The sequence below is a fragment of the Gopherus flavomarginatus genome, chromosome 3 (genome assembly GCF_025201925.1).
Source record: "Gopherus flavomarginatus isolate rGopFla2 chromosome 3, rGopFla2.mat.asm, whole genome shotgun sequence".
NCBI lineage: Eukaryota > Metazoa > Chordata > Testudines > Testudinidae > Gopherus > Gopherus flavomarginatus.
This window is the reverse complement of record NC_066619.1, coordinates 209,191,843-209,205,083: the sequence shown is the minus strand read 5'-3', so window position 1 is coordinate 209,205,083 and position 13,241 is coordinate 209,191,843. Positions and strand designations below refer to the sequence as shown.

Below are 13,241 nucleotides of genomic sequence, written 5' to 3'. Positions count from 1 at the left end.
GGCCCAAAACACAGGCCACCTGCAAGGCCAGTCAAGTGCTGAGCTATGTGGGCAGAGGGGGTTCACTAAGGGCTGAATGCAAATGCAGAAGGCTGAGTATTGTTTTTAATGGAGTTGTGTGTGTAAGAGAACACATGTGGCTAGAAACACCACAAAAGTGGACAGAGAAGGCAGCAGAAAGCCAAGGACAGCCAGAAAAGCACTTGTAGAGTGACCCTGAGAGAGAGACTTACAGGGTATAGTTCTGGCTAGAAAAAGAGGCTTGGGAATGTTGAGCAAGGAAGTAATCTTCTGTTTGGTTCCTGCTGTGTTCAAGGAAAAAGGACTTTATTTACATCATTTGTAAATAAACAGGAATGAATCAAAGCAACTCTGCCATCAATTTCTCTTCCTATGGGAAACAAGCTGCAAAACCCTCAATCTTTGCTGACTGGTTCAAAGGGGATATTATTACTAATAATTTTTATTTATATTACCATAGTGCCAAGGTGCCCTAGTTATGGACCAGGGCTTCATTTTGCTAGGCACTGTGCAAACGTAGAACAAAAAGATGGTTCCTACCCCACAGAGCTTACAATCCAAGTACAAGACAAAAGACAACAGATCAATACAGCTAGACACTGGGGGAATACAAGGAAACCATGAGACAACATTGGTGATAGGTAGTGGTCACAGCAAAACAGTAGCCTAACTGTTGTTGAGTTCTTTGTAAGCATCATGGCAAAGGAAAGTTTTGAGGAGGGATCTGAATGTGGACAATGAGATAACCTTGCACATTTATGGGAAGACCCTCCCAAGCATGAGGGGCAGCATGGGAGAAAGCTTGAAGGTGTTTGTTTGAAAATGTAACAGGTGGGTGATGGAGGCTGGCATCATGGATGATTGGAGGTAAGCAGTGTCCATTCAATAGTGAATGAGAAATGATAGCTAGGGCAGGGACAGACTTCAAAGGGCCTTGAAAAGTGAAGGCAAGTATCTTAAGTTTGGTGTGATAGAGAAGGGGAAGCCAGTAGAGGGATGCAAACAGAAGGGTCACATGGTCAAATCAGTGGGCTAGGAAAATGATTTTTGCAGCACCATTCTAAATAGATATGAGTGGCACAATATTGCATTTGTTTAAGGACAGAGAGAAAGATGTTGCATTAATCAAGCTGTAAAATGATGAGAGCCTGGGTAAGAGTTTTAGCCTTGTGGATGGATAAGAAAGACTGCACCTTAGAGATTATGCAAAAAGAGTCTGCATGATTTAAGTATTACCTGGACGTGAGGACCCAGAGAGAGTTCAAAGTCAAAGATCATACCCAAGGTATGGGCCTGAGTGACAGGTAGAATGGTGGTGTTGTCCCAAGTAGTAGAGAAAAGAGGTAGGTTTGTGGGGAAAGATTAAGAGATCTTGATTAGCTATGCTGAATTTGAGCTGATGGCTGAACATCTATGAGCAGATGTCAGAGAGACAGGCTGAGATTTCAGTTTGGACAGAAGGAGACAGGTCTAGAGTAGAGAGGTAGAGCTGTGATTTGTATGCATAGAAATGGTAGTTGAATTTGTCTTTGTGGATGAGATTACCCAGTGATAATATGTACAGAAAGAAGAGAGATACCAAGGACAGAGCCCTAGGGAGCCCCAACAGAAAGCTGGAAGGGGCATAAGGGACTCCTCTGAAGGAGGAAGAAGCAATTAGAGAATCCAGAGAGGATTGAAGCCATGGGAGGACAAGAATTTCAAGACCAGGAGCATGGTCAGTGGTGTCAAAGGTGGTTAACAGCTCGAGGAGGATAGTGTACTGGTTCTCAACTATAGCTGGGAAGAAGTCATTAGAGACTTTAGTGAGAGCTGGAGTGCAAAGTGGAAGAAGCTGGATTGGAGAGGGTCTAGAATGGAATTAGAGGAGTGGAACTCCAGACAGAAACATAGGGTCACAGTTTCCTTAAAACCTGTTGACTGGCTTACTGTATAAAATATCACTGTAAATGCTTCCTTTTAAATTACTACTACAAGGAATTCAGTAGAATTTACCATTGGTGTTATGGAATAATAAACTATTTTAAATGCTGTTGTATGGAACTTTTTATTGTAGGTCTCTTCAGTGTTGTAGTTTTGTTATCAATATAATATGCTTTAAAAGCCTTTTGTTTTGAATTTTTTAAAAAGAGAGCGAACAAGTTTACACCTTTTAAAGCACTTTACAGACATTAACTAATTCATGCTATGAAGTCTTATAAAATTGTCAGGTATTAATATTGGTTTTTATTGCAAGAGACATGTTAGGAAGAACATGATGATAAACTTTCCTGATATATGAAATAAGAATAAAAATTGATGCTTGAACATATGCTTGTTTCTTTTACAATAGCTTTTAAATGTAAAATGATATCAGGTGTGCAGAAAAACACAGGCTGTTTTTCAGCAAAAGTTACTCTTTCATGAAAGGGAATAAGTTCATCAACAAGAAAACGTATTTCAAGGAACTAAAACATTGATTTTGAAATTCAGCTTCAAAATTATATATAATGTTACACTAGGAGTTATTTAAGGGCAAATTTCTATAATCATAACTTCATTGCAGCTCTGTTATTATGCTCTCCCTATAAGCACACACCGCCTAGTTTAATGTGGACTTGAGTTAGGAACTATACCGTTAATCTACATAATCTCAACCATCTTAACTTTTATTCTATTTAATTTTATTTTGGTGTTGTCAAGGTTCCTTCCCCACTCTGAACTTTAGGGTACAGATGTGGGGACCTGCATGGACACTTCTAAGCTTAATTACCAGCTTAGATCTGGTATCGCTGCCACCATCCCTCAAGCACTACTTTTTTCTCTGGGTAGTTTTGAGGGACTTCACCAATTCCCCAGTGAACGCAGATCCAAACCCCTTGGATCTTAAAACAAGGAGAAATTAACCATCACCCCTCCTTTCCCCCACCAATCCCTAGTGAGTCCAGATCCAATCCCCTTGGATCTAAAAACAAGGAAAAATCAATCAGGTATTAAGAAAAAGGCTTTTAATTAAAGAAAAGAAAGGTAAAAGAAAACGCTCTGGGAGAGATTAGCATACCAGCTACTCTCACAGACAACAGATTCAAAACACAGAGGATGTTCCCCTGGGCACAAATTTAGTTACATAAAAAAATACTCAAATACTCAATTTGATTCTACCTTTAATGGCATAAGACAGGTTACAAAGAAATAAACATAAACCTATTTATTCCTTTCTAAAACTTACTACTCTGATAAGAGGCTGATTCCTTAATCTTTTGCATTCTGGCTGAAACTGAAACTCTAAACAAAGGAAAAACTTCCCTCCTTCCTTTTGAAACATCTTATTCCCCCATTGGTCTCTCTGGTCAGGTGTTAGCTAGGCTAGGTGAACTTTTTAACCCTTTACAGGTAAAACAGGCATTAACCCTTAACCATCTGTTTATGACAGGTGTTCTTCTGGATAACTGGATGTTTTTTTGAAATAACTAATTTGCTCATGTTACCACAAAGTTCTCTCTTTTTTTCTCTTCATGCATGCAGCAGTAAGGTGTACCTGGAGTTTTCAAGGATGGATGATTTAGTGGTTGAGTTGGTGGTTTTCAAGGAGTGGATTACAGGAGATTTCAGGCATGGGAATCCTTGTCTCCTTAGGGGAAATGGAGTGGTACTCACTTTTGTAAGATTTGCAAGAGGGAGCCTTGCTGTCATGCACCTTAGAAGCTACTCACATGAAGTTCTACTGCCAGATCTTTAAACAGAGTCTGTAATTTGCTCCTCCTTTTAATATAGGTCATTGTTGGTGCATAAGTTGTGCTAGCAGACCTAGTAGTTCAAAATATTAATACTCAGCTTGAGTGTGGATATGCTGTGTGAGTGCATAAATCTGAATTTTAGGGCTTACAGAACTTGTGAACATAGCCTATTATTTCAGTGTGTCTTGTGTCCCCATCTTATGGCTGGTCCACAGGAAAGAGACAGAGCCTACTACCGCTGCCAGATAATACAATGGTCACTGAACGATGGGTCCTGATGAACCAGTGGACTGCAGAAAGATTCTAGATGGGTCGCCATATTTCAGGATTTATTTAAATGGGTGCTGGGAGGTGACAGCAATTCTCTGTATAACACAGACTAGTTTTCCTTAAACAGCACAGTGATTTGCTTCCTGGTTCTAAATTTACATATTTTCATTTTAATTGGGTTTTTAAGAATACGTAAGCATACCAAAGTGCTCAAGGTCAGCTGTTATTCAATCATCAGAGTAGAGCTCAACACTTTTTGCATGTAGTGTGTCAGTTTCCAATTTTCACTTCAGAGTAATTACATAACATTGGCATCAGAAATTAAATTGAGCATTAATAATATGGCTGGTTATCTGTGGCTATCTCCTATGAAACTTTTCAAAGCTGTTGAAAAATCAAAGGAACTCTCATATAATATCATTAACAACTGTCTCATCAGCATAACACTTGTGACATTGTAGAATACGTCTGATATTTACATTAGAAACAGCAGTGTGGCCATAGTTATAGACAAGCCTCAATGTATATATAGTAAAAGCTTACATTTTGTGAAAAAAGGAAAAATATAAAATGTAATACAAATGAGTGTCAAGGTGAAGCGTTTATGCTGAACATAAACATGGGTCTGCAAAAGCAGAAAAGTCTGGGGCTGCTAGGCCTTTTAGGATTGTCTTCACTACTGCTCTTGCTCATGACCATATCTCAGCACTGTTTCACTACTGTGCCTAGTCATGCCTCAGGACTGTATGACAGCTCCTAGCAAGCAATATATCTGCTTTAAAGGTTCTCTCCCAGTATAAAGAATCAACAGTGATAAGTACAGTTAAAAATAGATCCCTTTCTTAAGATGTATACATGCTTCAAGTAAAGAATCCAGTGGAACAAACAGTGAACAAAGAATGAAAGTGCCAAAATCTGTGATCAAGAGGTATGATGAGAATTCTTGAAAATTTGATTTTAGATCTGTAGGTCCCAGAGAAAAGTCAAAAACCACAGTTCCTGGCTTGTTCTGAGGTATTAACAAATGAATCCATCTAGCCATCGAAATTGCAGCAACACCTGAACACCAGATATCCTTATTTAGTTGAAAAACTGGTAAATTCCTTTTTATGGATAAACAGCAAGAAAAAAATGCAACAACAAAGTTGCTTATGTAAAGGTGCAACAGTTTCAGAAGCACCATTGGGGGCATCCTGTCTCAGATCATCGAGGATAATGAAAAATAAAACATGTCGCTTGACTGGAAAACAACTTCTGCTTCAAGCAGCTATTGACCTGTGAAGTCATGATGGGTATTGAAGCTCCCTGAAAACTGGAAACTATCCCGCTGCCTGACAACTCTGCACACAGAAGAATTTAAGATATAGCTTCTGATATAAAAATACAGGCCTTTGAGAAATTAAGGCTAGGGATACGTGCACACTATAATTGGATGAGTCAACTAACATGGCTCAAAAAGCCAAGTAGCAGCATTTGTGTGGTTTGTGTGAGAGAGGGACTTTAATGGAAAAAAAAATGCTTTCATTCAGAAAAATTCCAAGTCATGCAATAAGGGAGGAAATTTTTTAACCACTAAATGAATTTATAATCACCAACAATGTAAATAGGAAAAACTGTGTGGGCATTTGTACAGACGTAGCTGCCACTATGAAACACACTAAAGAAGCTGTACTGAATGCTAAAGCAGTGAATTGCATCATCCACCGTGAAGCACTGGAAACAAAACAAATGGATGCAGAATAGCATGAAGTTCTCAATAGTGCCATTACAATAGTAAACTTTGTCAAAGCAAGACACTTGAATTCATGTTTACTTGCTATTTGTGTTCTGAGATGGGCACAACTGATGATATTGCCTGCTTCATTCACAAATGTGCTGGTTGTCTCATGGAAAAGTTTTGAAATGTGTTCTAAAACTTAGAAACAAACTGCTGTCGTTTCTGTCAGGAGTTAACTCTGATTTGGCAGATTGCTTCAGAAATGGTGCTTGGATTGCCAGATCCTGCGGATATCTTTAATGCATTGTATGCTCTTAATTTATCTTTGCTGGGTAGCAATACCAATATTCTATTTTTGCAAGACAAATTGAAAGTTTTCCAGAGAAAACTTCACATTTGTTAAATTCTAATTGAGAATGAAGTAACTGACATCTCCACTTCTTTCGGAATATCTCAGTGGCACTGACAACATGTTTGACAGCATGAAACAAAACACACTTATCAGTACTTCACCAAAAATATTCATGTTACTTACCCAAATTGGAATCTGACTGGATTGGGGGCCCAATTTACAGTAAACTCAGAAAATCTGCATTCTCTGGAGAGCAAAGAAAAGAGTGAGTTCATTTAATTCTCATGCATTAGTTTTCTGAAGATGAGATTTCCTTCCCAGTCATTGGAAACCTTGTCTGGGGATTAAATGTGAGTACCCTGCATTGTCAGAAGAAGCTTTTACCATTTTGCACCACCTACCTGCATGAAAAACAGCTTTTCTATGCTGACAGCAATAAAGACCAAACAATGCAACAAGTTTCTTGTTGAAAATTATTTCAGACTTTGCCTCTCCAAAATTGCCTCAAGAATTGAAAGGTTTTGCAAAGCCACTTGAGGTCATCATCATCTTAATTATGTACAGTGCTAGCAGTATGGAAGCACATAATTTAGCAGGAGGGTCTTTTCTTTTGTGTTTTTAATTAGTGACTGATTTTGGTTTCACTGCACCTACTATTTCACTGTTGTACATTGGAGACAGTAATGTTTTTGTGAAGTTGATGCAAAATCAATATTGCTGTTGCAGTTACAGTTCGTGGGTCCAAATACAGTTGGTGTGTCAACGTAATAAAAAGTTTGGGAACCACTGAGATAACAGATGCTCCTTTAGCTCAAGTGATTTACTTTTGTGTGTTTAGCACTTATGGTCCCGGATTCAATCCCCCTGCACTGACAGTTCCCCACTGTCAGGGAGGAAGGTATCTGTACAGGCCCATAATTTCCTGCATGCCATTTAGAAGCTTAAGTGGGGTACCTTGAACGTAGGCCCATAGAGTCCATAATACATTTAGCATGGATATAAAACTGATGTTTGAGACTGTATATTTTTAAAATAGGGTAGAAAATATAACCTGAAAAATATAATGTGGGGAAAAAAACATATTTTATGGAGGTCATAATCTATGCTTTTCTTATTACCCCAGATGATGGATTCAAATGCTAGTGTGATACTGCTAAGAAACAGGATTGATTCTGGTCGTTATTACTTCCCAGAAGATCTGAATTTGGACTAGGCACTATTCATGTAGGTTTTCATAGTGTTTACTCTAGGGAAAAAGTATTTTAAAAATATACAGTCTCAAACATCAGTTTTATATCATGCCAAATGTATTATGGACTCTCTGGGCTACATTCAAAGTACCCCATTTAAACCTCCTAAATGGCATGCAGGAAATTATGGTCCTGTACAGAGACCTTCCTCCCCAACAGTGGGGAATTGTCAGTGCAGTGGGGATTGAATCCGGGACCTTAAGTGCTAAAAACACAAAACTAAATCCAGGAGCGGCGCCAGGGTTTTTGGCGCCCTAGGCGCAGGGCTGGCTCACCAGCCCCGTGGCTCTGGTGGACCTCCCACAGGCGTCCCTGTGGACGGTCCGCTGTTCCTGCAGCTCCGGTGGACCTGCCGCAGGCATGTCTCCAGATGCTCCACCAGAGCTGTGGGACCAGCGGACCCTCCGCAGGCATGCCTGCGGGAGGTCCACCAGAGCAGTCTGCCGCCCTCCCAAATCCTGGTGCCCTAGGCAACCGCCTAAGTCACCTAAATGGAAGTGCCAGCCCTGACGAAATCACTTGAGCTAAAGGAGCATCTGTTATCTCAGCAGTTCCCAAGCTTTTTATTAAGGTGATGCACAAACTGTAACTGCAACAGCAATATTGATTTTGTATTAACTTCATAAAAACATTACTGTCTCCAACATACAACAGTAAAATAGTAGGTGCAGTGAATGGATGAGCTCTATGCTTCAAAATAAAATTCTTAGAAAAAGGAGATCCAGATTTGAGAAGGCATCTTTTATCAGACTAAGTTAAGCTGATACAAGAGTGGCAAAAGTATTATTGCTGAACAGTTAATTGAACCAATGTAGCCCTTTTTCTGTGAATTGTCTGCAAATCCAATTTGATTTATTAGTAATCATTCAACAAACACTTTATGCTAGTATATTTAAGCATATATAGTATTTGTGAGCTATTTACTGTGACTGTCTCTGACGAGTCATAATTTGTTGTTCACAGTGTGTGATTGGTCACTTAAGCTACATGTTGTTGCCACTTCTTCTCCGTAAATGGATGATTGAAATTTCATAAACAGAGATCAGTGGGAATATTGAATGCCTATATTTGTGCACAACGTATCTTTGTTTACAAGTGGATAGGAGTGTTCACACCAAGCACTTCCCAACATTAATGTATATTCAAACCTCTGCACTCAAATATTCATGGAAAAACAAACAAAGAGACCAGACTGAACAGCAATTCAGAATTCAAATTAATTTCTCCACTCTATTTTATGGTCTGTTTTTATTAGCATGCACAGTATGACCAATTTTGGCAGCCAGTTGTTGAGCTGCTGGAGAATATACAATGTGTGGACTAACACACAAGTTTATGCACAGAACTCAGTATGTTCACAGTCAAAATTAAAGAGTTCAGTTTCTTCTCAGTCTGAGCTCGTAGAGTCTGAGTTACACCTAATTCAGTAATTTGTCCAATTTTGTTTTCCAGAATGACAAATCCCCAGGGCGCTCTACAAGTCGATCAAGTAACATTTCAAAGGTAAGTGGAATATGTTAACTTATTTACTTTTATATAGAATTCCAAGTCACATCAATTTATTAAGTGTAATGCAGTACTTTATTCCACTACCCAGATATCCTTATTCTGAAGTATTCACCCAGTTTTCTTTGTATTCACCAGTTTGTAATTTTAGGCTGCCGTGCTTTCATTACAATGTAAAGCATGTTAAAATACATAACAATCTTTTTTCCACACTCTGTAGAATACCTTTGGGAAATATGCTCTCATCTTTGGTCTAAGGCGGAATTATTTCTTACACAGTTCTAGAATGATGGCACCATAGTGTTCAATATGTTGCAGTTATGATTGTATCAGCCTTTGCTATAGGATTCCCATCTACAGGGATTTACAACTAGTAAATTTACACCAGAAATGGGCCAGTGGTAGAATCTCAGATCCCTTTCAGTTTCTTGGGGGCAGTAAGAGTGTGTCTGTTTCAGACTTGGATCCATGTATTTAAGCAACTCTTATGGTTTTGGTTCAAATGTGGCTGAAATGTCAAGTCCAAAATGGCAGAAAACAGAGTTAAAAACTGAAATCTCATGAGAGCAGTTCCAAAAGTTTTGGCATGATAGAAGACAAATCCAAATACTAGCCATAATCTAATTTCAAACCCCATCCTATACCTGTTCCAGATCTGAACACTGTCTTCAGCCCTTCTCTAACAAAAATATACGGTGCACTGGACCCTGCAATAAATGGTTTTATCCCCATAGCAACATTTGATTTGAAAATGCTCACTCTAGTAATTTTTAAGTTACATGACAGCAGTTCAAAGGCTAAAAAGGTTTTCTGCTCTTGTATAACAAAACCTATGGCTTTGATAAAAACACTGTAGTGTATAGTATGATATAGTCTTTTGTTTCTTTCAGGATTTTTTGTAATGACTCTATGATGTCAAATTCCTCTTTTAGTGAGTTTAATTAAGATTTACAGGAAAGAATAAAGTAATTAGTATGTTACATTACAATGTATAATTATCAATATCTGTACTTACCCGGTGAGAGCCCTAACAGTGTATTGGGTACACATTATACAGTATCAGAATTAATATAGTGCCAGTAGCAAAATGCATATTTACCTGTCTGTGTGTCCATCGGAAGGAACTAGAATTGTCTATTAAATATTGGATTTACATTTGATATAATTTATTCTGATGTAAAGCTGAGGGAACTCAACTGATGTAATCAAATTTCTTTGTGATTTACATTGCTGTAACTGAGATCAAAATCTGGATCTACCCCTTAAAGTATTAATAAATACACCATCACTCTGTCCAAATTATGTATGTAGGTATCAGCTCAAAGAACAGCATAATATTTTGTATCTCTTCTCATCTGCTTCCATGGCACCTTTTTGTTATGTTTTAAGGTCTCATATAACACAAAAAATTACAGATAAAAAACATTGGTTTAATAACTTGAATGTTGTGAGATACCAACCAACAAAAGCCAGGAAATTCAAAATTGAGCCTCAAACTCTAAGTATTAACTTAGTCTGTCATGCTTTTATCTCATATCATTGGCTAAAAGAAAAGGACCGGTGTTGAATTGTAGAAAGGGTTCTGAGAGGCTTAATTAATACTTGTAATATGCTTTGAGATCCTCAGATGAAAGGGGCTATAGAAGTACAAAGTATTAATAATAATTAATAAGAAGAATGAGCTCAGGTACCTCTCATGACAGGAGACTGAACTAAATAACAGATGCTCTTAGTTCTGGCAGTGAGATTACAATTAGGCATGTTTGGTCCTAACTCTGAATTCCTCACTTTTTAATTTTTGACAAATTCTTAATATTATGCAAGCATAATGTTATGTGTGTGAATATTAATAGTGTTATTATAGATGGGCCCAAACTGATATCCCAGATGGAAAGACTCTTGAACTTTTGGGAAAGTTTTGAATCTGACTTCACTCTACTACATGCTGAACTAAACTCAAAACCCTAATACTCCCAGACTTTGGGAGGATCCAGAGATTGTGGCTCAGTGCCTCCTTAATTTTGAACCTGGTTAGTTACAATACCTAAATCTGTGATTATTTACAATACATAGTTGTCTGTTTTTCTAACAATGTCAAAGTACACTAATTACTTTTAAATTATGACAAAACCACAGCATCAGCGGTTCATAAATAATCAGTAAGGGACTTTAGGAATATATTCAGTGTGTGTTAAGGCAGAACATATCAACTACTAACATTTCTCTTACAGTGAAATCTGTGGAGATCGGTTTTTCTGGATGATGCTCTTTAAATATGATGTGCACAGCTTACAAATTAGCTATTGCAATGCAAAATTATTGCCCTTTCTTAAGCTGTCTCCTGCTTATCTGTAGCATGATATCATTCCATTTGACCAGCTATATTATATATTCCACTAATAGGGAATATGCTGGAGAATACTTGACCGGAGATTCAATGTTTCCAATTAATTTTCTGCTCCAGAAAATGTTTCTTAAGAAGAAAATACATGGCTTTAGATTAATATAATGTGGTACAAAACCTGATCTAATTTAAATGATTCCCAAAACAGCATAGTTGTACAGCATATTTTTTTCCTAGAGCAAAATTAAAAAAAACAGGACTATTCTCATTAAAAATGTTTCTGCACCCATCAAAGTCAATTGCAAAGTTCCCACTGACTTCATTGGTGCAGGACCAGACGTTAAGTCTTTATCTAGTGATATGAAATACAATATCAAAGTATGTTGCTTTTATTCTACAGGTTTCTGTCTAGTATTTCTGTAGAAATGGCTGGAGGGGAAAGGAGGGGGTACCTATATCCTATGGGTCTGACCCAACGCCCAATGGAAAGATTCTTGTTGACATCAATAGATTTTCGATCAGACCCTACTTGAGATTCAGTGTATCAAAGATTTAGCAAATACACAATCATATTTTATTTTTTGTGGACTGATCAAATAACTTCTTCAAACCTGCATCTACCTAGAAGTTGCTATGAATTGGTTTTTTTACATTGAAAGTACTGAAAAATAAAATGAAATAAATAAATAAATAAATCGTGATTGTGCTGGGAATGCTGAGCTGAGCCTCTGACTCTCCATCATAGGGGTAGTGTATTAAAGGCAACATCTTGGTAGTACATTAGTTTCATTGTATTGATTATGCATTTGGCAAAATATGTTCATGTTCCGCTTATGCTCTAAAAATAGCTGTGTAGACACACTGCAGCTTGCGCTGGCACTCAGGCTCTGAAGCACAGGTTTGGGTGGTGGGGTTTGGGCTTCAATGCCTGAGCTACAGCCCAAGCCATAATGTCTAAGCACCATCTTACACAGCTGTTTTTAGAGTGCTAGCATGAACCTGCTAGCATGTAGACTCAGGCTGGAAGAGTTGCTCGCAGATGCAGTATAGACATACACCCTGAGGCCTGTAGCTATGTAGAATGTATAATTAGCTTAGTTAATCATGTACTTAAAAATAACAATTCCATATTTTTTTTAATTCACCAAATTCTAATTGAAATTGACAGAAGCAGAGAGAGTTATGGGACTTTGAAAATATATATATATTTCCTGTTGGATTATAAGCAGAAAATATTCTAAAATGAGCTGAGTATATACATATTTTGCTTTATTTATATATGAATCCCCAATAAGAATTTGCTCACTGAAGTATTTTAACCAAGATATAGGAAAAAGTTTTATTTATTAGAAGTTGATTTTTGTACTTGTGGCAATTCATGGTTTATACATAAATTAAAACAACAAAAGTGGCAATTTATGAGTGGTTGATAATAAAATAGTTATTGGGAACAGAGTCAATAAATGTAATATGCACTTGGCTCTAAAGGTCACCTTAGAAAATGATGTAGATTTATTGCTGGTGAAAAGTGATAATTTACAGACCTAGTGAATGAAGCAATATGATTAACTTGAGGACAGCAGCAAGGCAAAACTTCACCCAAATGCTTGCCCAACAACATACTGCTGTACTAGGTGGGACTTTTGCTATGAGCCAGAAATAGTAGTGGACCCTGAGGGTTGTTGGGTGCAAGAGGGGACTGAGGTAGTCTCACCCACTTTTTCCACTTTCCATTCGAAGCCTGCCACCTTTTAAGACTCTACATCCTTCCACTCAGTCCTCCATTCCAGCTCCACCTTGGTCCAGTAGCCTTCCCCTCCATACTAGCAGCAGCTGCTGCTGCTGCATCACTTCCACCATTTCCCCACCCTGGAGCTCTGTGCTAATCTGGCATTCACAGAAGGAGAGTTAATGAGGATGCCTGAAATGCAGACACCACAATAGTCTGTGGCAGCCGAAAAAGGAGTTACATCTCCTCCATCAGCCCAGCCAGATATGTGAGGTTCCAGCTGGTGGGGATGCATAAAGGGCTGCCAAATGCCTGAGTGTTCTGCACAATGAGTGA

At 38.1% G+C, this 13,241-nt stretch overlaps 1 protein-coding gene across 2 annotated transcripts in view; it reads left to right on the top strand.

The window, feature by feature from the left end:
• The window catches only part of MARCHF1 (membrane associated ring-CH-type finger 1), a 249,081-nt gene that overhangs the window by 151,359 nt on the left and 84,481 nt on the right, over positions 1-13,241 (top strand). For both annotated transcript variants that reach the window (XM_050946500.1, XM_050946499.1), the window contains exon 3: positions 8,779-8,829. In XM_050946500.1, the coding sequence (XP_050802457.1) occupies positions 8,779-8,829 (51 nt within the window). The remainder of the gene's footprint in view (positions 1-8,778; positions 8,830-13,241) is intronic.